The sequence below is a fragment of the Giraffa tippelskirchi genome, chromosome 3 (assembly GCF_054371585.1).
Source record: "Giraffa tippelskirchi isolate mGirTip1 chromosome 3, T2T-mGirTip1v1.2.pri, whole genome shotgun sequence".
Classification (NCBI taxonomy): Eukaryota; Metazoa; Chordata; class Mammalia; order Artiodactyla; family Giraffidae; genus Giraffa; species Giraffa tippelskirchi.
The window spans coordinates 175,243,413-175,267,846 of NC_137277.1; the positions used below are offsets into that span (position 1 = coordinate 175,243,413).

The 24,434-nt window shown below is 41.8% G+C and overlaps 1 protein-coding gene and 1 long non-coding RNA gene across 7 annotated transcripts; both read left to right on the forward strand.

Annotated features, from left to right (window-relative positions):
- Nucleotides 1-569: 569 nt before the first annotated feature.
- SP100 (SP100 nuclear antigen) lies at nucleotides 570-24,024 on the forward strand. 6 transcript variants are annotated; one of them, XM_081585581.1, is made up of 12 exons: nucleotides 570-696; nucleotides 10,103-10,265; nucleotides 11,307-11,532; nucleotides 13,422-13,496; nucleotides 14,871-14,933; nucleotides 17,290-17,439; nucleotides 19,272-19,418; nucleotides 20,109-20,192; nucleotides 20,698-20,853; nucleotides 21,716-21,805; nucleotides 23,013-23,066; nucleotides 23,689-24,024. In XM_081585581.1, the coding sequence occupies exons 1-12, from the start codon at nucleotides 665-667 to the stop codon at nucleotides 23,784-23,786; spliced, it is 1,338 nt and encodes a 445-aa protein (XP_081441707.1). In that variant the 5' UTR covers nucleotides 570-664; the 3' UTR covers nucleotides 23,787-24,024. The 6 variants fall into 6 exon arrangements, with proteins under 6 accessions (XP_081441707.1, XP_081441708.1, XP_081441709.1 ...); XM_081585582.1 differs by having other exon boundaries at nucleotides 11,364-11,532; XM_081585583.1 differs by having other exon boundaries at nucleotides 11,364-11,532; nucleotides 19,275-19,418.
- LOC145543576 (uncharacterized) lies at nucleotides 800-3,831 on the forward strand. The gene is made up of 2 exons (XR_014080878.1): nucleotides 800-3,427; nucleotides 3,556-3,831. It is a non-coding gene; the product is annotated as an uncharacterized LOC145543576 (long non-coding RNA).
- Nucleotides 24,025-24,434: the final 410 nt, after the last annotated feature.

The window sequence follows — 24,434 nt, forward strand, 5'->3', positions numbered from 1 at the left end:
AAATGTCGCTGGGTGAGAACTCTACTCACAGCTGAAAGAAGTCACACTTAGGGGCCACCGAGTGGAAACTCTAGTGGATATCTGCTTCACCAGCCCTCTGGCTGGATGTGGGGACCTGACTCGGTTGGTCCAGGCTCTCCCACAGGCTGGAGAGAGGATCTGAAGTCTCTGTCTTTCCCTCTTCCCTCAACCATCTCAGCAAAGGGGAAGGAGCACAACTGAGTTTGCCCTTGACCCCATACTAAACTCTGAACTGCCCTGACAAGGCAGAAGCCTGAGGACAGTTGGGGTCATGCAGATGTTGTTGCTGTCTTTGCACAAACAGGTGGACCCCTGGGAGCTGGCCCTGCCCCTCCCTTGGCCCTCCAGGCCCTGAGGGTCTCTCCTTGTCTTGCATCCCTGGGACCACATGTCTTGATGTCTGGAAGCACCAGGGAGCTGCGGATGGAGGGAGGGAGCCGCTGTCTGCCAAGCACAGCTCACTGGCAAGTACTTTCACTTCTCTTTTCCCCTCCATGGGCGGAGCCACCAGCCCTGGGTGAGACCCAGAGCTGACTTCCTGCTCGGGCGGGGCTCAGGGCTCCGGTGGCCTCTCTGGACCCAGGCTGGGGAGACTGGAAGAATCGGAGGGAAAGCTCAGGCCCAGGCCAGGCCTGGCAGGAAAATGGCTGGAGGGGGCAGAGAGCTCAGCACCAGGTCAGTCTTTCTCCCCCTTCCTTCCACCTTTCCCTGTGGCCATGCTGCTGTTCAATACTGTTTTTGGACTCTGCACTGAACCTTTGCTTTCCACCTGGTGTAGGAGAGCATTCGCCTGCCGCCTGCCGTATAAGGGTGGACAGGAATGTGTGCCGAGGAAATGGGATTTTAAACTGCATCATGGCGCCTGCTGGTTGAGTCCTGCCTCCACAACACACATGACTGCTTGTTTTGCAACCACTGCTCGGCTGGCAGGTCTGCCTGAAGGCACCTTTGTCCTTTATGAGCCTTTGCAGGAAGATTTTATTTTCTTGTGACCCTGTAGCACTCTTGTTTCCCTCAGGTCATCTCTACCTTGACATAGTTCATTTCAAAGAAGGTAGTTTAGAAAACACAAAATTCGGGGTAAACCCCTGACTTATTTTGAAGCCTGGGTGGTGTGGTCCCATGCCTGTCCTGTGGACTGGGTCTCCATCAGCTCTGATGCTATTCCCACCTCTGACTGGGGGCTTGGGGTCTTCCTCCAGCAATCTTGAGCAAAGAAAGTAAAACGAAGAGAAAGACCCAAGACTGCACAAGGCTAGCCCAGGCTGAGTGTTTTCATTTTTGCTTTGCTATTTTGTTCTGGACTAGGTTTCCTCTACAAGGAAAATCTTATCTTTAGTAATCAGTTCAGAAATAACATTGCTTCATCTATTTGATTTTCTGTTCTTTTAATACAAAAGAAATACATTGTACATTCTGATTCATAAAGTTTCAACAATATGGGAAGAATACAGAGGGGAAACTCATTCAAGTGGTCTAGTTTCATTCTTTTACATGTGTCTGTCCAGTTTTCCCAACACTATTTATTATAGCAGCTATACTTTCTCCACTGTATGTTCTTTGATCCTTTATTGCAAGTTAGTTGTCCATATATGCGTGGGTTTATTTCTGGCTTCTCAATTCTATTCCATTGGTATATGTGTCTGTTTTTCTGCTGTTTTGGTTCCTATGGCTTTGCAATATATTTGAAATCAGGGCTTGTAATATCTCCAGCTTTGCTCTTTTTCTCAGGATTACTTTGACTATTCTGGAGCTTCTGTGGTTCCACATAAATTTTAGGATTTTTGTTTTATTTCTATAAAAAATGTGGTTGGGATTTTGATAAGGATTGCACTGAAATCTGTGGAGTGCCTTAGGTAATCAAACACAAAATATATGTCTGTCTTCACTTTCAGCAATGTCTTATAGTCTTCAGTGTACAGGTCTTCTACCTCTTTTGTTACCTTTATTACCAGGTATTTTGCTGTTTTTGTTGGATACAAATGGGATTGTTTTCTTAATTTCTCTTTCTACTAGCTCATTGTCAGTGTACAGAAATACAACAGATTTTTGTATATTGATTTTGTGTCTTGCAACTTTACTGTATTTGCTTATTTTCAATCATTTTTTGGTGGTGTCTCTAGGGTTTTCTATATATAAAATTATGTCATATGCAAATAATGATGGTTTCACTTCTTCCTTTCCAATTTGGAGGACTTTTGTTTCTTTTTCTTACTTAATCAATCTAGCTATTTTTTCCAATACTATGTTGAATAAGAGTGGCAAGAGGAGGCATCCTTATCTTGTTCCTAATCTTAGAGGGTTAGCTTTCAGTTTTTCACCTTTGAATATGATATTAGCTGTGGGTTTGACATGCATAGCCTTTATTATGTTGAGGAACATTCCTTTTATTCACATTTGATTGAGATTTTTTGTCATAAATTGGTGTTGTCTTCTCAAATGCTTTTCTGTGTCTATTCAGATAGTCATATGATTTTTATCTCTCATTTTATTATTATGGTGTATCACTTTGATTGATTTGTGGATATTGAACCATTCTTGCATTCCTGGAATAAATCCCACTATCTCATACCATACACAAAAATCAAAGTGGGTTAAAGACTTGAATGCAAGACTGGAAACCACACAACTTCTAGGACAAAAGAGGCAGAACATTTTTTGACATTGGTTTTAACATTGCTTTTCTGGATATGTTCCCTCAGGCAAGGGAAACAAAAGCAAAAATAAACAAATGGGACAACATCAAACTAAAAAGTTTCTGCACAGAAAGGGAAGCCATTGACAAAATGAAAATGAGTCTGTCAAACAGAGAAAATATTTGCAAATCATATATCTAATAAGGGGTGAAATACATAAAGAACTCATACAATCATACAACAAAAACAAACAACCTGATTAGAAATTGGGCAGAAGAACTAAATACACAATTTTTCCAAAGAGGGCATAAAGATCACCAACAGACATACAAAAAAAATGTTCAAAATCACTAATTTTTGGGGAAATGCAAATCAAAACTACAATGAAATATCAACGCATACCTGTTAGAATGACTGTTACTGAAAAGACATGAAATAACAAGAGTAGAGAGGATATAGAAAAAAGGGAACAGTATAGTGTTGATAGGAATATAAACTGGTGCAGCCACTGTGGAAAACAGTATTAAGACTCCTTTAAAAGTTAAGAATTGAATTATCATATGATCCAGCTATTCCAATTGTACTTTATCTGAAGAATTAAAAAACACATTTTTAAAAGTAATATTAACCACTTCATATATTCACTGAAGCATTATTTACAACAGTCAAGATATGAAACAAAGTTCCCATTAATAAATAAATGCATAAAGATGTAGCATACATGTACAATGGCCTACTGCTGCTGCTGCTGCGGCTAAGTCGCTTCAGTCGTGTCCGACTCTGTGCGACCCCATAGACAGCAGCCCACCAGGCTCCCCCATCCCTGGGGTTCTCCAGGCAAGAACACTGGAGTGGGTTGCCATTTCCTTCTCCAATGCATGAAAGTGAAGTCGCTCAGTCGTGTCCGACTCTGTGCGACCCCATAGACGGCAGCCTACCAGGCTTCCCCATCCATGGGATTTTCCAGGCAAGCGTACTGGAGTGGGTTGCCATTGCCTTCTCCGACAATGGACTACTATTCAGTCATAAAAGGATGAAACTTTGCCATCCATGACAACACGGGTGGACTTTGAGCATATTATGCCAAGTAAAACAAGTCAGATGGAGAAACACAAATACCGCATGATTTCATTCATATGTGGGATATAAAAACAACAAATGAAAAAAAACAAAATAACTGAACAAACCAAATCAAACAAAAACAAACACATAGATACAGAGAACAGTTATTGAAGCTTTCAACCCCAATCCTTTTAGAGTTGTGAGTATAACTTTAAGATCTTCTTCTATGGATTTACATATATAATTCATTTTCCTAAATATATAATTTGTGTCCTCATTTTTAATAAAAGACTATATTGTATATGCTTTTAAGTATTTTGCATTTTTATTTACTTTAATATTAAGAAACATCGACTATGCCAAAGCCTTTGACTGTGTGGATCACAATAAACTATGGAAAATTCTGAAAGAGATGGGAATACCAGACCACCTGACCTGCCTCTTGAGAAACCTGTATGCAGGTCAGGAAGCAACAGTTAGAACTGGACATGGAACAACAGGCTGGTTCCAAATAGGAAAAGGAGTACATCAAGGCTATATATTGTCACTCTGCTTATTTACCTTATATGCAGAATACATCATGAGAAACGCTGGGCTGGAAGAAACACAAGCTGGAATCAAGATTGCCGGGAGAAATATCAGTAGCCTCAGATATGCAGATGACACCACCCTTATGGCAGAAAGTGAAGAACTAAAGAGCCTCTTGATGAAAGTGAAAGAGGAGAGTGAAAAAGTTGGCTTAAAGGTCAACATTCAGAAAACGAAGATCATGGCATCTGGTCCCATCACTTCATGGCAGATAGATGGGCAAACAGTGGAAAAAGTGGCTGACTTTATTTTTCTGGGCTCCAAAATCACTTCAGATGGTGATTGCAGCCATGAAGTTAAAAGACGCTTACTCCTTGGGAGGAAAGTTATGACCAACCTAGACAGCATATTAAAAAGCAGAGACATTACTTTGCCAGCAAAGGTCCGTCTAGTCAAGGCTATGGTTTTTCCAGTAGTCATGTATGGATGCGAGAGTTGGACTATAAAGAAAGCTGAGCATCAAAGAATTAATGCTTTTGAACTGTGGTGTTGGAGTCCCTTTGACTATAAGGAGATCCAACCAGTCCATCCTAAAGGAGATCAGTCCTGGGTGTTCATTGGAAGGACTGATGTTGAAGCTGAAACTCCAATACTTTGGCCACCTGATGCGAAGAGCTGACTCACTGGAAAAGACCCTGATGCTGGGAAAGATTGAGGGCAGGAGGAGAAGGGGACAACAGAGGATGAGATGGTTGGATGGCATCACCGACTCAATGGACACGAGTTTGGGTGGACTCCAGGAGTTGATGATGGACAGGGAGGCCTGGCATGCTGCGGTTCATGGGGTCGCAAAGAGTTGGACACGACTGAGTGGCTGAACTGAACTGAATATTAAAAATATTAGAGATTTTTCACCTTTATAATCATGTGGCTCTATCTCAGACTCTAGGAAGGACTCTTTTTCTTGCCTTTTTTAGCTTCTAAAGGCTCCCTGCATTCATTGGCTAAGAGCCTTTTCTTTCATCTTCAAATCCAGCAACACAACATCACCAAATCTTCTTCTGACTAACTTTTCTGCCCCCTTCTTCTCCTTATAAAGATTCCTGTGAATATTTTGGGCTCATCTACATAATCCAGAATAATCTAACCTGCCCCTCTCAAGATCTCTAACTTCACTTTTAATTGAGGTAAAATTGACATATATTATTATATTAGTTCCAGGTGTACAACATAAAGACTGAATATTTTGTATACATTTGTATATATTGCAGAATGATCATCACAATAAGTCTAGTTAACATTCATCACTATGCTTAGTCACAAAATTTTTTATTGTGATGGGAACTTTTAAGTTCTACTCTCCTAGCAACTTTCAAATATGCAGTACAGTGTTGTTATCTGTAGTCACTATGCTGTAGGTTATATCCTCAGGAGTTAACCTATTTTATAACTATTGTTGTTCTGTCACTAAGTGGTGTCCAATTCTTTGTGACCCCATGGGCTTCAGCATACCAGGCTCCTCTATCCTTCACGGTCTTCCAGAGTTTGCTCAAATTCATCATGTCCATTGAGTCAGTAATGCTATCTAAACATCTCATTCTCTACTGCCCCCTTCTTCTTTTGCCTTCAGTCTTTCCCAGCATCAGAGTATTTTCCTGTGAGCTGGCTCTTCGCATCAGGTGGCCAAAATATTAGAGCTTCAGCATGAGTCCTTCCAATGAATATTTGGTACTGATTTCCTTTAGGATTGACTTGTTTGATCTCCTTGCAGGCCAAGGAAATCAAGTCTTCTCCAACACCACAGTTCAAAAGCATCGATTCTTCAGTGCTCAGCCTTCTTGATGCTCCAACTCTCACATCCATATATGACTATTGGAAAAATCATAGCTTTGACTGTACAGACCTTAGTCGGCAAAGTAATGCCTCTGCTTTTTAATATGCTGTCTAGGTTGGTCATAGTTTTTCTTCCAAGGAGCAATCATCTTTTAATTTTGTGGCTGCAGTCACCATCTGCAGTGATTTTGGAGCCCCCAAAATATAAAGTCTGTCACTGTTTCCATGTTTCCCCATCTATTTGCCATGAAGTGATGGGACCAGATGCCATGATCTTTGCTTTTTGAATGTCGAGTTTTAAGCCAGATTTTTCACTCTCCTCTTTCACCCTCATCAAGAGGCTCTTTAGTTCCTCTTCATTTTCTGCCATAAGGGTGGTGTCATCTGCATATCTGAAGTTATTGATTTTTCTCCCAGAAATTTCAATTCCAGCTTGTGCTTCATTCAGCCCAGGATTTCACATGATGTACTCTGCATATAAGTTAAATAAGCAAGGTGACAGTATACAGCCTGGATGTACTCCTTTCCCTGTTTGGATCCAATCCATTGTTCCACGTCCAGTTCTAACTGCTGCTTCTTGATCCGCATACAGGTCAATGATATAGAATAGAAATCTAGAAACAGTCTAGAATAGAAAAATCCAGAAACAGACCCATGCTTATGCTGTAAATTGCTTTCTGAATTTTTATTAACTTGGGGTAGGCAGAGATTTCCTAGATAGTACACATAAGTCACTAACCCCACCCCCTACCCCGACACACACACACATACTGATAGACTGGATCATAAAAATTAAAACTTTCTCCACATCAGAAGACATGGTTAAGAGAATGAAATTCAAGCCACAGATTTGGGAGAAAATGTTCACAATACATAAATCAGCTGACACACTTCTACCCACAACATATAACAAATTCCTACACATGAATAAGTGGAAGACACCCAGTAATATAAATGGATAATGGGCCAAAGCTTGGACACTCCACAAAGGAAGATGTATAAATTGCCAATGAATTCCCAACCATATGAATATGTACTCAACATTATTAGTCATTTTAAATAGAAATTAATATTGAAATGAGATATCATCTCACACATACTAGGATGGCTAAATTAGAAAGGCCATTTGTAACAGATGTTAAAAAACAGTTTGGTAGTTTTTTAAAATGATTAAACATACTCTTACACAATGACCCAACAATTTCACTCCTAATCATTGACCCAAAAGAAATGAAAACAACTTGCTACCAAAAGATCTGTACAAGAACAGCAGCTTTATTCATTCTAATTCCAGACTGGAATCAACCCAAAATGTCCTTCAGAAGGAAAGTGAATGAACAGATTGTGCTAGATCTACACAATAAAATATCCTCAACAGTAAGAGGAATAAACTTCTATTCATCCAACAATATGGATGACAAGCAGAAGTCAGACACAAAGCACATGTGATGTGTTATTTTCATATATACGAAGTCAAGTAACAGATAAAATTAATATATGGGGACAGAAAGGACAGTACTGTTTCCCTCTGAGAGGCTGTCTGGGTACAAGTGCTCAGGATGCAAGTTGAGGGGTATAGGGTGTGCTGTTCTCTTCCTTATTTTTAAATAATACATCAGTTTTCCACACCATATCTCCCTTGTGATCTCCACTGCCCCTTCAGGGTTCTGCAAGACATATTGGCTGCTTTCCTGACCTTTGGGAGCATACTCCACCTTCAACAGTGATTAGCAATCCTCTGACCACTTTTAATCTTACAGATTTTGGTAGAAATCTCTCACCTGCTCATTGCCTCCTGCCATTCTCCCTGTCATTGTGAATCCAACTCCATTTATTAACATTTTAGTGGGGGCTTAATAAAAGAGAAGATAAATGTTTCTCTTCAATCTGAGATCTTTAAGTAGAAATTTTTTCATGAAAAATTCAACACAGTAATGTGACATTACTTTTCCCTGATGATTTTGGGTACTAGGCTATGGTTTTTCCAGTGGTCATGTATGGATGTGAAAGTTGGACTATAGAGAAAACTGAGCGTCAAAGAATTGATGCTTTTGAACTGTGGTGTTGGAGAAGACTCTTGAGAGTCCCTTGGACTACAAGGAGATCCAACCAGTCCATCCTAAAGGAGATCAGTCCTGGGTGTTCACTGGAAGGACCGATGTTGAAGCTGAAACTCCAATACTTTGGCCACCTGATGTGAAGAGGTGACTCATTTGAAAAGACCCTGATGCTGGGAAAGATTGAGGGCAGGAGGAGAAGGGGACAACAGAGGATGAGATGGTTGGATGGCATCACCGGCTCAGTGGACATGGGTGTGGGTAAACTCCGGGAGTTGGTGATGGACAGGGAGGCCTGGCGTGCTGCTGTTCATGGGGTCACAAAGAGTTGGACATGACTGAGCGACTGAACTGAACTGAAGTGACAATAATTCTCTTTTGATTTGACTAAGAAAGCTAACATTTAAAATGGGTCATCATAACATTTAAAAATGTGAAATGTTGATTAAAGATAAATATCAGACCTATGTAACAACTAAGAACCAAGTTATAGACTCAGGTTTAAAATTAAGTTTTGAAGGAAAGAACTGCTATTTCTAAAATTGAGATGTATAAAATCATTCACTTCATATAACAATAGCACAGAGAAATTTATATTAGCACATAGTAGAAGTCCCAGGAGAAATGATTGATAGTCTTGTGAAATTCCCAATTTATACCTTATTATATTATTATTAAAACATCTTATCATTTATGAACCAGTTTATAACATAGGATGAAATTTCTCTTTTTTTTTAATTTAAAAAGCATCTTAATTGAAGTATAGTTTATTTACAATGTTGTGGTCGTGATTCAGTTATACATATATATATATATAGATTCTTTTCATAATCTTTTCCATTATGATTTATCACAGGATATTGAATATAGTTCCATGTGCTATACAGTAGGACCTTTCTGTTTATCCATTCTATATGTAACAGTTTTCATCTGCTAATCCAAAACTTTCAATCAATCCTTCCCCCACTCCTCCTTCCCCTTGACAACTACAAGTCTGTTCTCTATGTCTGTGAGTCTGCTTCTGTTTTGTAAATAAGTTCATTTATGCCATATTTTAGATTTTACATATAAGAGATATCATATGATGTTTGTCTTTCTCTTTCTGACTTACTTCATTTAATATGATAATCTCTAGGTCCATCCATGCTGCTGCAAATGGTATTATGTCATTTTTTATGACTAAGTAGTATTCCATTGTATATATGTACCACATCTTCTTTATATATTCCTCTGTCAAAGGACATCTAGGTTTCTTCCATATCTTGGCTGTTGTGAATAGTGCTGCTATGAACATAGGGTGCATGTATTTTTTTGAGTTTTAATTATGTCTGGATATGACCAGGAGTGGGATTGCTGGATCATATGACAACTCTGTTTTCAGTTTTTTAAGGAACCTCCATGTTGTTTTCCATAGTGGTTGCACCAACTTACATTCCCACCAACAGTGTAGAAGATTTACTTTTTCTCCACACCCTCTTCAGCATTTGTTATTTGTAGACATTTTAACAGTGGCCACCCTGACCAGTGTGAGCAGGTACCTCATTATCGTTTTGATTTGCATTTTTCTAATGATTAGCGATGTTGAGCAGCCTTTCATGGGCCAGTTGGTCATCTGTAGAATGGCATTTCTTTTAACAGCTATATTCAGAGAGGAGACACTATTTTCTAACTTTCTGTGGTTTATTTTCTCTTAGTTAATAAAGAAGCATTTTCAAGGTTAAATTTTTATTTCATTGTTTTCATTTTTTTGTTTACTCTATTTGGGTTTTGTTCCAATTTTTTAAAAAAATTTATTAAAATAGTGTACCAGGTATGTGATATATATATAACTGATCTCTACTCAGGACCAGTTATCTTACGTGTGTTTGTTCTTTGCAACCTGTCCTTTATATGCAAAATCTTACAGCCTCAACAAGCATCTCATAATCTGAATGACTATTTTCACATGGTATCCTTCCTCCCTAGGATGTCCTCAGAAAATCAGAACATAGACAACAGGCCCTTCTATGAGACTGTATTCAGGCACTTCAAAAGACAAAAGGTGCAGATTTCAAATGCAATAAAAAAGACATTTCCTTTCTTTGAAGGCCTCCGTGACAATGAACTCATCACCAGTAAAATGTATGAAGTAAGTGAAGTTTATTACATCACAGTCTGGTAAACTGGCCTGAAACTAGGTTAACTTTCATATCCTGGACCCAAATATCAGGGTATAACTAGCCATCTGAAGAGTCTCCAGTGAGAGGGGGACATTTTCAAGTAGTGATGCAAGTGATCCTAAAAGGCAGAAAGGGAAGAGAGAGCAGAAACAGACATCACTGGAGGCAGTCTTGTCTCTAACTGAAGGGGTGGTACTCGTAGTGAACACAGGAGTCAGGGTGAATAACATTGGAGACAGGCTGGATCTGAAGTGGGTGTGCTCCCTAGATATTTACTACCTTGTAGGAATGCACACAATACAGCATAAATTAAATTAATGTCAATGAACTGATGAATAAGTTTAATTTACTGATTTGATAAAAATCGTAATTGACAGAGCATTTCTTTTCAATGAATATCGATCTAAAATGTTAGCTCTGAAAACATTAAAACCCACTGAGACAATGTCGTGTTAGAGCAAATTTGGGAGTAGATGCGGGCTATTCTTTCTCCAACAGTTTTCAGTTTTCTTTTTTTCTGGTATTCTTGAGTCTTGGAATTTGAGTTAATTTTAGCAATAGGTGTTTCTGGAATTACAGAGATGCAAATCTTCAGTTTGACCTACAAATATGCTTTCAAACTGTGGCCAAGTTCACAATATGGAAAACTGTCACCTGGCTTCCTTGAGCTCTTCCAGGTGAAGTCAGTATTGGTGAAAGGGCAGGAGTTGTCCAGTCAACAGAATAGTGGCTCGTCACCTGCCAAGTCTATTCCTCAAAGAGTTGACCAGGCTCTTAGAGAGTTACATATTCGTTAACTTTGAACCCACTTTTAGTCTTTAGAATTGTGCCTTCTTACATATAATATATATGAGGGTGAGGAGATCAGATTCACAAATGGATTGTTTCAAGAAGAGAGGGTTTATTGTTTCACTTATTAGCCATACAAATATACAGAAATTCTAAACTTCTATGTGAAAAGATACCTATTTATGCAAATCGGAACACATTAACTTGAAATCTCTTTCTAGGGCTCTCTTGTAACTTGGAAGTCTGCATTTCTATTTTTCCCATTCAATGCTTTTAAGGACTGTCAAGATTCTTGTAGAAACCTCGTCCCTGTACCAAGAGTGGTGTACAATGTTCTCAGTGAGCTGGAGAAGACATTTAACCTGTCGCTTCTGGAAGCTTTGTTCAGTGAGGTCAACATGCAGGAATATCCTGATTTAAATCACATTTATAAAAGCTTCGAAAATGGTAATTATCTTATTATCTACCTTTTGATGTTCAAGGTCAATTTTGGTCAACAAGTATATAATGAGCTCCCATCATGTGCCATAATTAGTGCTGAGCAGCGGGGACATAACAGTTAAAAAAAACAGGCATACCCTAAGTCTTCTTAGAGCTCACGTTGTAATGGCTATGGTACAACACCCACCTGGAGGTCTGCTTACCTAGGCACTTAGACTCACAGGAGGACCAGAGCCACAGTGCCATCCAATTTAGACAGAAGGACAAATGGCAGAGCAGCAGTGGTCTACACAGCAGTCCACCCAGTTGACTACTACCCAGTTTAAGCTTAGCTGTGGGTGCAGGATCCATCCTGGAGTAGCAGTACCATGTCTATGGGCATCAAAAATTCAACAACTCTATAGTCATAACTTTCAGGGACCCCACGAGAGACAAGAGTCACTGCTTTGAAGGAAGACCCAAGAATAGTCCATAGAGAGTCCCAACCAGTCTACACACAGTTTACCAGTCACATGTCATTTTTTAACCTTAAACCCAGGGTTGGCCTAGTAACACAGACAAGAGTTCACCTTCATCAGATTTTCAGAGTAATTAACTGAAAGTTAACTCAAGATCAAATTTGTCTTTAAGGAGAAGTGGTTTTATTTAACTTTCACCACAAAGAGGTAAAACAAACATTGCTTAAATATCACAAAACCTACTGCTCTACCAGACTATTTTTGATGCTACTCAAAACTAAAGCTTTGGCTCACCACTTTTTCCGGAGAAAGCACTGCTTATACCTGGTACTATGTAAGGAAGATGTCCTTCCGAGATTTTTTGTTTTGACTTTACACGAAAAATTTGGTCTCAGCTAAGACTTCCCAAGAGTGATGGAGAATTCACAGGAAAAATGATTCTATGAACTGAGGAGAGAGGGTGCTACAGGAACAGGCAGAGAGTGAGAAGGGTTCTAGAGTTTCTGGAAAAGGACATGGTCAAGTGGTGTCACTCAGAGTGAGAAGCAGACTGTGGGAGCTGACTCAAGAGGGATGTGTTTGAAAAAATAGATCTTGAAAGGTCTTAAATCTAAAGGTAAGGAATTTGAAATTTGTTTACTGGACAGTAAAGAGATACTACTACAGGCATTGCCCCAGGAGGAGCTCCTGCCATCAGCCCTGGGGTGGCCCAGGCTTAACATCCCTTCCCTGGATTCACAGCAGAGACCTACCCTCGAGGGTGCCTGGTTTACTTCCTTCTTCCAACATTTGCCAGGTCATCTACATGCAGGGCTCTGGGCTGGCGTCCTGGTTCTTGTTAGCAGTCTCGTGGGTCCCTGGTCCAGGTGTCATGGGGATGTCCTGCAGCGCTGTAACAGGCACTCCCTGCTTATAGCTTCAGAGTGTCCTTCTTGCATCCTGGGATCTGGGGCACCCCAGGGAGGTGTCTAGAGTTCCTCCCGCATCTTCTGGCTTGTTTCTTTGCAATCCACTCATCCCCAACTTTCCTCTTATCTAGTACCATCTTTAAAGCTTTTGGACTTTCTCTTTACACACACAGATCTCGCTAGGATCCTAGCCCTTCTCCAGAGGGAATCTGTTTCTTTCTTACAGTTTGAACAGTTCAATACACACATTCCACTTCCCTTAGTTATGTAAACATGTGTCATCCTCACCGCGTGACTGACAGCCTCAGGGTGTTCCCAGTGGCTCATTTCTGTGCAGGGAACGTAACTGCTCCCTTGCTGGGGTTTCTCTTTTCTGTCCAAGGATGATGGGGGAAATTTATCATGAAGGTTGGGATCCACTAATCTCTGAGTGACCCGAGAGCTGGAAATTTCTAAATGTGCAATTCTGAGATGATGTTCCTGGTCTCTGGTGGAGATCTCTAATTGTCTTCTCTCTCCCTCTCTTCAGTGATTCAAGAGAAAATTAATTATGAAGAAAGTAATGGACAAAAGAGGCCTGCCATCCAACTGAGCTTTGAGCAAGGTGATTGAGACCAAGCACAAACCAATTCTCCCTTGCTAAGAGGAAAAGGAGAAGGGGAGGTGGAGGCCCGAGTCCTGAGCAAAGATTCGGAATCAGGGAAGAAATGTTGAAGGACCACGGAGAAGGCAGGGAGGGGCGTTTGTATAAGCATCTAACCAGAGGCTAAGTCCTGGAGGACTGGCTGTGACAAGAGGCTGTTGCCCCAAATACCAAGACAAAGAAAGAGGAACCCAGGGTGTCAGTAGCCAGATTTAAAGAGAATGACTGCCTGGAAGTCATTGTGATTTAGAAAGAATCCTATAGGAAGATCAATGTGAAGGTGTGATGGTAAGCACTATGGGCCCAAGGTCAATGTCAAAGAGAAGGCCCTTCATGATGGCAGAAGAAAGGACTGATTTAAATGTGGGGGAGGTTGTTCAAGAGCAGGAATATTCAAGGAAAAAGGCAGTCATATAGATTCAGAGGCGAGGAAGTGATAGAGATGCAGAGGAGTGGATGTGGGTGTTTGAGAGAAAGGAGAGAATAAAAAGGTAGCTATTTCCTACCCCAGGGGATCTTCTTGATCCAAGGATTGAACCCAAATCTCTTATGTCTCCTGCACTGGCAGGTGGGTTTTTGTTTTTTAGTTTTTTTTTTACCACTAGTATGACCTGGGAGATTGGGAAATACATAAAGATGGAAAGACAGAGTGAAAAAGAATACAAGGGCTGGGGAAAGTGGAGGAGAATCAGACACTGAATCCTCATGGAGAGGCCAACAGAACGGATTAAACAGATTCTGTACAGGGAGGGAGTGGAAGAAGAGAGGATGGGAAGAGGCTCCAGGACTTTGCAGGAAGGTCACCAGTCATGGATAGCTCTGGGGACCAAGGCAGGTTCACTCTGGCTGTGGGAGTCAAGATACACCATCACTAGCCACTGAATGGCTGGTGGAGGTCACATGAGGAGATGGCCTGTCTGAGGCACTTTCAACCAGGGGTGCAGCTGATCTCAGTCTCTAGGACCTAATACACGTGTTGGTTGGAATTTCCCAGATGGTCTCCATCTAGACATCTGGAGAAGAAAGAAAAAGAAAGAAAGTGAAGTCACTCAGTCATGTCAGACTCTTTGCGACCCCATAGACTGTAGCTTACCAGGCTCCTCAGTCCCTGGAATTTTCCAGGCAAGAGTACTGGAGTGGGGTGCCATTTCCTTCTCTAGGGGATTTTCTTGACCCAGGGATCGAACCCGGGTCTCTCGCATGGCAGGCAGATGCTTTACCTTCTGAGCCACCAGTCTTCAACGTCATCTTTATCAAGACTGAAAAGGGATCAGGGAAGAATAGCCTAGCTAATACTCCAGTTTCTGAAATAAACTTTTCCTTTCTGCCCCCTAGGAACTGGCAGAGACTTTCATCCCAGCCTGACCTCTTCACAGGCAGTTCCCTTGTCTCGTGATGGTCTGTTCCTGGAGACTGTTCTGTGATCCTTTGCTGTCGTGTCCCATTTGGGGATATGCTATGGAGCCTGCTTCTTTGTGTCACTGACTGCGCAGAATTGTCAGTCTTTGCATCTGCATTTTCTCCGAGGATTTAGACAACAGTCTTAGTTCTCTGAGTTGTCTGGGAGGGTCACTCCTTCCACTCCTTAAACGCACTTGCTGCCAGTCCCTGAAGGCTCTGGGCCTGGACATTTGGCCTAGTCTCCTGGCTTTGCAGCGTTCTGCTCTGTCCTGCTTGGTCTGGCAGCAACCTTGGTGCTTTGATGTCATGTCCAGCAGAGGCTAGTGCTACAACCAGAGTGAGGAGGGGAGAAGTAGGCGATGGGTGATCCTCAGGGGGAAGGGTTCTTCCCTTGCTGGTCCCTCACATGGACCATGGATACCACATGACTCCCATACAAACCCTTCCCCATCATACCTGGGACAGAGACCAGGAGCTGTCCTCCAAACAAGAGACAGTCCTCCGAGAAAAACATTTTGGTACCTTAACAACCAGTAACCACTATTTACAACACTTGACCTCCATTAATCCATAATACTCTTAGTAATGATACTAAATTAATAAAATTAATATCAATTTAAGACGTTAGTCATAATGATTTCATTTTTCAGATCAGTCACAATATTCCAAATAGTGATACAGACAGAATCAGGATTGAGTGCTGCTGTGTACAGCGTCACAGCAGGAATTCAGGGGCCCACGGCCTGAGGCTGCATCATGTGTCCATGCATTTGTTATCATTACTACATTTAACCATCATCACTGTTTGTGTCTGGTGCCAGAGTTCAAGCTTTTAACCGTTACAGTGATCTTTCCAGTGATAAAAGCAACACCTACTCCTGACCCAGAAAGATAAATTGAAAGGCACAGTTTCCCTACCCATAGAGCACACTAGTCTATAATAAATTTCATGTCTTCTTTCATGAGTCTCCTTTGGAAATTAGTAACGTAGAAGAGTCTCAGGGAACTTCTCAAGCTGTGGAAAGCCCTTACTATGTAGCTTCCAGTTGGGATAGATTATTTAAGGAGGGATGTTCTAAGTTATTATTACATTTTCATAAAAGAAAAAAAAGACTTTTCAAGTGATTACTGAAAGCATAGTTATACACTTAGAAAGTGATATTTATTCAAAAAGTTAACATTTAAGAATATAAAAAACACAACATGCATGAATCCATACTCTTAGCTGTTCATCTACTAGTGCAGCTGGTAGACTAGGAAGGGGTGAGTGGATGAAATTGTGACAAGTAATGAGCAGAAGAGAACGGATTGTGTGTGTGTGTGTGTAGGGTGTGGAGGGAGGAAGCAATGAAGTCTTCTAAAACTCAAAGTGTGGTCTGGGGGCAACCCTGCCAGGAAATGAAATCCCAGAGCATCTTGATGATGGGGAGTAAGGAATATAAAGAGAGAAACTTCAACCTAGGACCCAAATGACACATAGCAAGTTACCAATAAGTGTGTCCAAGAGTCTTACCCAACAAGAAGGACTGACATGCCCAGGTTAGAGTAGGGCTGTGTCTCACATCCCCCCCCCACCCCAAGGGGAGGCTCCCAGTCCTCAGGATGTGGCACAGAACAGGCACCAGGGCCCACAGTCTATATTAAAACTTTGAGAGATAATTTTAAACCACATTTTACATTAATTAATTTGTTTACAAAAGTAGCACTAAATGAAAAAGTCAAATTCCACTGAAAAATATATCTCTGTGTTCATACATTATTGAAGCTGGAGGAAACAGAGTGGGAAGGGTTGATGCAATCAGTGAGGACCAGGACTAGGTTGCCATGGAGGAAGGGCGTGTGTGCTGGTTCTGGGTGGTTTGCCCGGGGACTCAGTCCTTCCCCTCCCCTGCTCTGCTTGGCCCTCTGTCTCTGGCCGCTGCCCCTGCAGACTTGTTTGTCAGCTGCCCTTGCTGCTGACTCTCTGCTGGGTTCCTAACATGGAGCCCCTGGCAGGAGAGTGGGAGTAAGGGAGGAGCCAGGTGTTTCTCCATGATGCCTCCAGCTGCGATTCTGGCAGCAGCCGCACCTTGACTGCACCTTCCACGAAGCAGGCAAATCATGGTCCAGCCTCTGCTTGCCCAGTGACCTCAGCCCATGATCTCATCCTCTATCCCTCCCATAGCTTCCTGTTGACTCTTCTTTATGTTGTCACATTCTTCCACTTGGTCTCCTCTGCTCTTCCATCAGCTGTGTAACCAACCCCTGGATTAAATTCCCTCTGCTTTAAAAGCTTAAAGTGGTTTGTATCTTCCTGTTGGATGCTGATGGATGCAGGAGGAAAAAAAAATTGATGAATCAAAACATGATTCAGGTATGATCCCACGTGAAAATGGACTCTCGGATCATCTCAGTGAAACAGAGCAGGTGAATGCAAAGATGAAAGACAGAACCAGCGACCAAAATGGTGCTCTAGAAAGCCAACAAACAAATGAACAATGTGCCCAAGAGTCTGAACCAGCAGGTAAGACTGACTGATGGGGTTTGATGAGTGTGGAGGGGAACAGGCAAGTGGAGGGACTTCGTGTGTTGGACAACAGCATAGGTGAAGCCTTTGGTGATTAGAATGCTTGAGATGAAGAAAATGTAGAAAGACAAAATTGGTATAGAAGAGGCATACACCGGTCGTGTCAATAATTAAGAAGCAAAGAATAGGAGAAGGTAGGAAGTACAATAGAGAGTGGATAAGCTGAGCAACTAGGTAGAGGACAGCAGGGCCAGGCCTAGGATGAGGCAGGGAGACCCTTTTTTTATGAGATGTGAGGACCATCTCATTCTAGGCACCTTCTTTGCCTCAACTCTAGACCCTGCTGGGCCCTGTGGGACACTGACTTAAAATGTAGAGAAAAGAGCATGTATGAATAAAGATACAAAGAAAAATGAATACCAAAAAAATAGGGAAAAGATGGGAGAGGCACCAAAAGAGAGCTCCACAGAGAATGAGTAAAGGGCAATGTGGACCAAGCAAAGAGGAAGGAGAGAAATGGAGGCATTGTCCCGTCTGAGGAGGCAGTCATCAGAATGAAGGCACAGGGGCTGTTCCTAATGCCACTTAGAAAGATAAGGTGTTCTCAATGATCAAAATGGCCCTGCAACCCCTCAGATAAAAATAAGATTCTCCCCAGGAAAGGAAAGACAAAAGCAAAAAGCCCAGAGCTGAGGGAGGAACAAAGGAAGACACGGAATCAGTTTGGGGAAGAGGTTTTGTGGATTCCCTGTCCCTTCCTTTGTTCCTCTAGAGTCACTTCTAAAGTCTAAAGTCACTTCTAAAGTGGTCTTAAACTTCAGAGACTCTTTTGTATATGAGTGCTAGTTTAGATTTAAGCTCGAGTCATCCCATGTCATCCCAGGAACGTAGACAATGGAAGGAATACCTTTCTTGTAGTTTCAGCTCTAGACTGGGGGAAGAAACTTCATTTTCTTTCTTTGCACAAATCAGAAAAACAGCTACTGTGTAGACTTTCCTTGTTGATCTCAGCAGGTGAACTGGACTGATAGTGTGTATTCAGATTTAAGACATTATATGAATCTTGGTTTGAGTAGATTTGGGATCTATCTGTAATATTAACTAGATGAGATAGCTTTTATATTTTCACATGTACACAGAGGATCCCCTCACCCTTGTCAACGTCCATCAGTTATTGAACTTTGTGAACTGGCCTTGAAATATTACAACAATGTTTTGTTGCACCAATTTTATAAACTTTTGCAGTTCAATACGTGCTATTTTTCAGAGACAAAGCAAAGTTTAATTTGTCAAGGTTCATGCTCTTTGATTTAGCAGCATTTGATAGAGGATCTTTTATATACATTTGTAATTGATAAAAATAAACCAGATTGCAAATACATTCTCTTTCTTTTTTAAGCAAACCATGTACCAAGTTTTTTGGTTCAGATGGCATGCTGCTGCTGCTGCTAAGTCACTTCAGTCGTGTCCGACTCTGTGTGACCCCATAGACGGCAACCCACCAGGCTCCCCCGTCCCTGGGATTCTCCAGGCAAGAACACTGGAGTGGGTTGCCATTTCCATCTCCAAATGGCATAGGCTAAGTTAAATTGCATTCTATTAACTGATATGAGTATATTTCTATAAGTATATGTTGAAATAAGGTTTTAAAACACATACACACACAAAGGAAGGGACAGAGTGAGCAGCAGGAAGGAGAAGGGTGGGGTGGAGCCCCCCACCCCCAGCAGTGGGATTACAGGGAGAAGACTTCTTAATGCTAGTGAACGGTGCTCACTCCTTTTTGGGGAGACAAATTAAAATTCTTCATTCATTAAAATTTGATCCAGGAGCAAAGACATCCAACCATGGACTACAAATCAATTCCTGTTCTGTCCATATAGTGGATATAAAGAAGGAAGACCCATATTTTAACTCAGAAGTTCAACTGCAAGCCCAAGCAAGGACTGACTATAACCAGGTGTCTGATGTAATAGGTAAGGCTGACAGAGAGAAAGTGGAGCGGGGGTCACGGGAACCAGGCAAGAGGCTGGGGCATCAGGGTCCAGCCAGCCAGTCCAGGTGGCTTTGGAGAGAGGCAAGAAGGGCAGGGAACCAGCGCCCTGTGCTGTGAGTTTAGCGGAAGAGGTTCCCCAGGGATCAGAAAAATATCAGAAGATGGTGGGTTATAAGTATTGATGTCCAGGAGACTATTTCCAAAGTAAGAGAGGAAAGTAGGGGGGTAGAAGATAAAGAAAAGGGAAAGATCAGAGAGCCAAGATATTCGTGAGAGGAGATGGAAAAGAAAAAGAGATACAGTTCCCAGAAAGAGAGGTGTAAGTAGGGAAAATGGGCAAAGACAGGAGGAAAGTGAAGAGGTAAAATGAGAATGAAAGAAAGAGGTAGAATGGAGTAGAGGGTCAGAGGTAGATCTAGGGTGGGGGTGAGGGGTAGCAGGAGGGTGGGGGAGGGGAGTGTGGGCAGGATGGGCGGAGCCACCCTCTGCATGTGAGCGTCATCACCTTCCATGCAGGACCAGGAGCAACCTGCAGCTCACCCACATTCAAGCACAGACCACGTGCCTTGAATTAACTTAGCTTCTAGTTCTCCCCGCTGCTCTCATTCTGGGGTTTCCTGCTGTGTGGGCTCCACCCTGAGGTCCTAAGGGCAGCTGTTCCTCTGTGCAGTGATCAGCAGTGACGACTCCGCAGAATCCAGTGATGGAGACGAGTTCCCAGAACCCTCCACACCAACACCAGGAAGGGCGGCTGGTAAGGAACGGGGAGAGCAAGACCAGGGCTGCAGGAATCTGCAGGAGAGCTACATGGATACCCTGCCGCTTGTGAACTAGACAGCTAGTGGGAAGCTGCTGTATAGCACAGGGAACTCAGCTCAGTGCTTCGTGGTGACCTAGAGGGGTGGGGTGGTGGGAGGGGGAGGGAGATTCAAGAAGAAGGGGATATGTGTATACATGTAGCTGATTCACTTCTCTATACAACAGAAACTATCACAACATTGTAAACAACTAAAACCTAATTAAAAAAAAAAACTTTTTTACCATTGCAAGCCCATCTGCCTTGCAAGTTATCGTAGAAATTATAAGACTTTGGGGAACAGATAACTGTTTCTTCCTCTTACTTGATAGAGACTGTGTTGTTTAATTACTAAGTCATGTCTGACTCTTTGAGACCCCATGAATTGAAGCCCGCCAGGCTCCTCTGTCCATGGGATTTCCCAGGCAAGAATACTGGAGTGAATTGCCATTTCCTCCTCCAGGAGATCTTCCTGACCGAGGGATTGAACCCGAGTGTCCTCCTTGCCAGGCGAATACTTCACCACTGAGCCACCTGGGAAGCCAATATACCACGATTAAGATACAGCCAAGGGACTTCAGAAAAACAACCACATGCAGAAAAAGGGTCTGGCAAAGAGGTAAGAGCAAATAAAATCTCACCACTGTTGTAAAGGAGCAGTGTTAAATGACCCATTCTAATTCTTTGCTATACCCTTTAAAGTAAAATATAAACTTGCTCTAATTTAAGATGGTTCATATTTAGCTTCTGTATTCATCAGTTAGGCTAGTGGCTGAAATAAACTTGAAGAAGTCAAGTACTCAAAAACCATAGAATTTTTATTTCTTGTCAAGTAAACATTGCAAGGAGTTTTAGATGGGGCGGGGGGGAACGGATGGGAGTCTGTTTAAGTAGTCAGGCTGAAATAGCCAAGTGGGCGATCTGCCTTCTTCAAGACCAGACTTGGTCTCTCTAAGAGAGAAGCAATGCTAAAAATAAATACAGACATAGACACCAAAATAGCAACAACAAATCTATAATGGGGTAGTGAAAAAAGAAAGACTGTGATGTAAGAAGATGAAGGGCTGGGACTTCCCTGATGGTCCAGTGGCTAAGACTCCGCGGTCCCAATGCAGGGGGCCTGGGTTCAACCCCTGGTCAGGGAGCTAGATCCCACATGCCACAGCTAAGAGTTCACAAATGGCACCTAAAGATCCTGCAAGCTGCAGTGAAGACCTAGCACAGCTAAATATTTAAAAGAAGAAGATGATAAAGGGCCAATACAAAGCAGTGAAGCCCCCTGGGAGTGAAGTTTTCTCAGGTGCGGGCAATGTAAAGGGATAAAATACAGGCCTACAGATCATATGAATATAAAAGACAGATCATGATGGTCTGATCGAGGTATATTCTAAGCCTTTGTTTTCAGAGCTTCCCAGGTTTTTTCCTATATTGGTCCCTTTGTCACACTGAGAACTTCAAGGGACATTTTCTCCATTCTGCAGTGATAATGAGTGAAGACTCGTTAGAGTCCAGCGAGGACGAGGCACCCTGGGGAACACAGAGCTCAGCCCTGAGAAGTGGGCCTGATGAGGGTAAGGACTGCCATCCCTGGGCTCCAGACATCAGGGGTTTTCTAATGCAATTTACTCTGAGCACACTCCACAGCCAATAGTTCAGTGACCCTTCAGAGACCATTCTCTGCATTTACTCCTGTGACTATTCTGAAAATTGCAAATAAACCATTATAAATTCAGATTAACAAAATGGCTCTAGTTGAACGGCACTGTCATTTTACTGCATGCTCTCAGATGTATTACCCCATAAAGTATTAGCTTATACAGTGATTTCTGCCTCTCCCCACCTGCTATTTCTAGAGAGCAATGTGAAGTAGTCTGCCATTGCTTGATTCATCACTCGTCTGCTCAAAACTCAGAAGTTTCTGGCCATGCTCCCCAAGTATTGACAGAAACAAAAGCTTCTGGTTATTACCATCAAATTTCATTTATAGCTTTTGGCAGATGACCCCTCAATATGGCATTGGTCTATATAATGATATTTGAAAATATTTTCTCCAATCAACTATCCTTTTATGTTTACAACAACCTGTTATAAACGGTAGCTCAGAAAACTGGTTCCCTCATTTCCCAGTTGAGGAGACTCCAGCACATAAACATTTAAGGATCTTTTACACATCACACAGAGAAAGTTACCAGAAGATGCAAAACCAACAACTTGGACTCTCAGCAAACCTTTGTAATCCTTTATTCAAAATCTTTAACACAACATTGTAAAGCAACTAGACTCCAAAAAAATTAAATAAAACATTAAAACAAAATCTTTACAGCCAGATATAAAATAGCAATGTTTTACTATTTTAGGAAGACAGTGTAGTATACACCCTATATGTTACAAAACACCCCAGTAGGGTCTGGGACAGAATCCTGTGATTAAATATACCATATTAGTGCTGCTGTAGCAAATTGTGTGAATGCACATCAATTGTGATATTTTATTGGACTCCTGACAGCTGAAGTCCAGATTCATTGGCAAATTAGTTAGCTGTAAGCCTATGGAAAAAAAAATATTGGTTTTCAAAACTTCTTTGACTTTGCAATCAGGGCTAAAGGATTGGGGATCTTCACTCCATTTGGTAGTAATCACTTTCCTTTAGAAGGGACGAGACAGAAATGACCATCATTGCATCTTTATAGTTCACGTCCTGTCTCCAATGTGAGTAATCACAAGATTTACTGCTCTTTTAGTTACAGATTACTGATTTTATTTTCCTTTGCTTCCTAGATCCTACAGATATTGGAAACACATCAATTCGCAGTAGAAGCAATAGGAAAAGATGTAAGAACAATTAAAAATTCTTGATGTAACAAATACCTTTCTTGGCTACAAAAGCTTCACTTAGCTTTTCGGCTATATCCTTGAAAATAAAATGATACATTTCTAGGTGTTTTCAATAACTCATATTATACATGAATTAGATGAGCTGAGCTAATTGATGTAACACATAGGCCTCAAGAAGTTAAGTGTCGCAGTGCAATGCAAGTTTATTCTTCACTCACATAAAAGGATAAAGTAGTTCCTAGGTTGGAGGGGTGCTCATTGAGGGCCCAGCTGATGGAGGCTCTGATGTTGAAATTGTTGCTTCCATGGTTTCTCTGGATGAGAAACAGAGTGAAAGCAGGAATGTTAATATGTGCAGACAGGAGGAAAGGGTAAAAGCTAGTGACCAAAGGGAGTGCCTTTCACAGCAAAGTTGTGCCCACTCTCAGCCTCGGGGGTGGTTCCTGGAGCAACCTTGACCACCAGGTCAGATGGAGCCATGGGGTGGCCTGGTGGGAGAATTATCCTTAACCCTCTTACACAAGCTTCCCTTTTCCAAATTCCCTGTTAAAGAATTCCATGCTGTATTGGTCCTAGGACACAGACTGAGACTGTAAAGGACTTTTATTTCTTTCTGCAGGGATGCACATTAGTGACTCTTCAGACTTGAGCGAGGAAGGAGAGCCTCAGGCAACATCTAGTTCAGCCCTAAGAAATGGGTCAGGTAAAGAAGATTAGGATGTCCAGCCTTGGCCTGCAGCATGTCAGGAGTGAAAAGCCACTGTTTTGAAGACCTTGTGTCCTATTCGTTCTGGAACTCCCTTCAGAATTTGAAAAAACGGAATAAGGCAGGAAATTTGTGAACTCATATTTAGTAGGATAAATCCTATTGATGAAATTATATTTTGTATGTTGAAATTATATAGTGTAATTATATATTGCTTTTACAGGAGAAATAAATAGCAAGTTGAGTTGATAATATCTTTTTTTAATACTGTCAACTACTAACTGGCCCTTGCCAAGAGCATTTGACAGCGACTGAACAACAAAAACAAGGGCATTTTCCCTCTGCCTCCGCGGAGACTGAACCCTATGCTGATGCCGCTGTTGAACATCACACCCCCTGAGGGAGTTCAGCGTGGAGTTCGGCACTCTGTGCTCCAGAGAATCTGGTGGGACAAGTCTTTAGATAGTTCGATGTTTTCAGGAACTGATTTCGTGATCCCAAGCCTTCCATCTCTTCATTATCTATGTGCTGTGCTGTGTTCAGTTGCTTCAGTCGACTGCGATTCTTTGCAATCCCATGGACTCTAGCCCACCAGGCTCCTCTGTCCATGGGATTTTCCAGGCAACAATACTGGAGTGGGTTTCCATTTCCTTCTCCAG

Coding starts and splice junctions, on each gene's coding strand:
- SP100 (XM_081585581.1), top strand. CDS start 665: ATGGCTGGAGGGGGCAGAGAGCTCAGCACCAG. Junction 10,266..11,306: donor TCACCAGTAAAATGTATGAA/GTAAGTGAAGTT, acceptor ATCTCTTTCTAG/GGCTCTCTTGTAACTTGGAA. Junction 23,067..23,688: donor TAGAAGCAATAGGAAAAGAT/GTAAGAACAATT, acceptor TTCTTTCTGCAG/GGATGCACATTAGTGACTCT.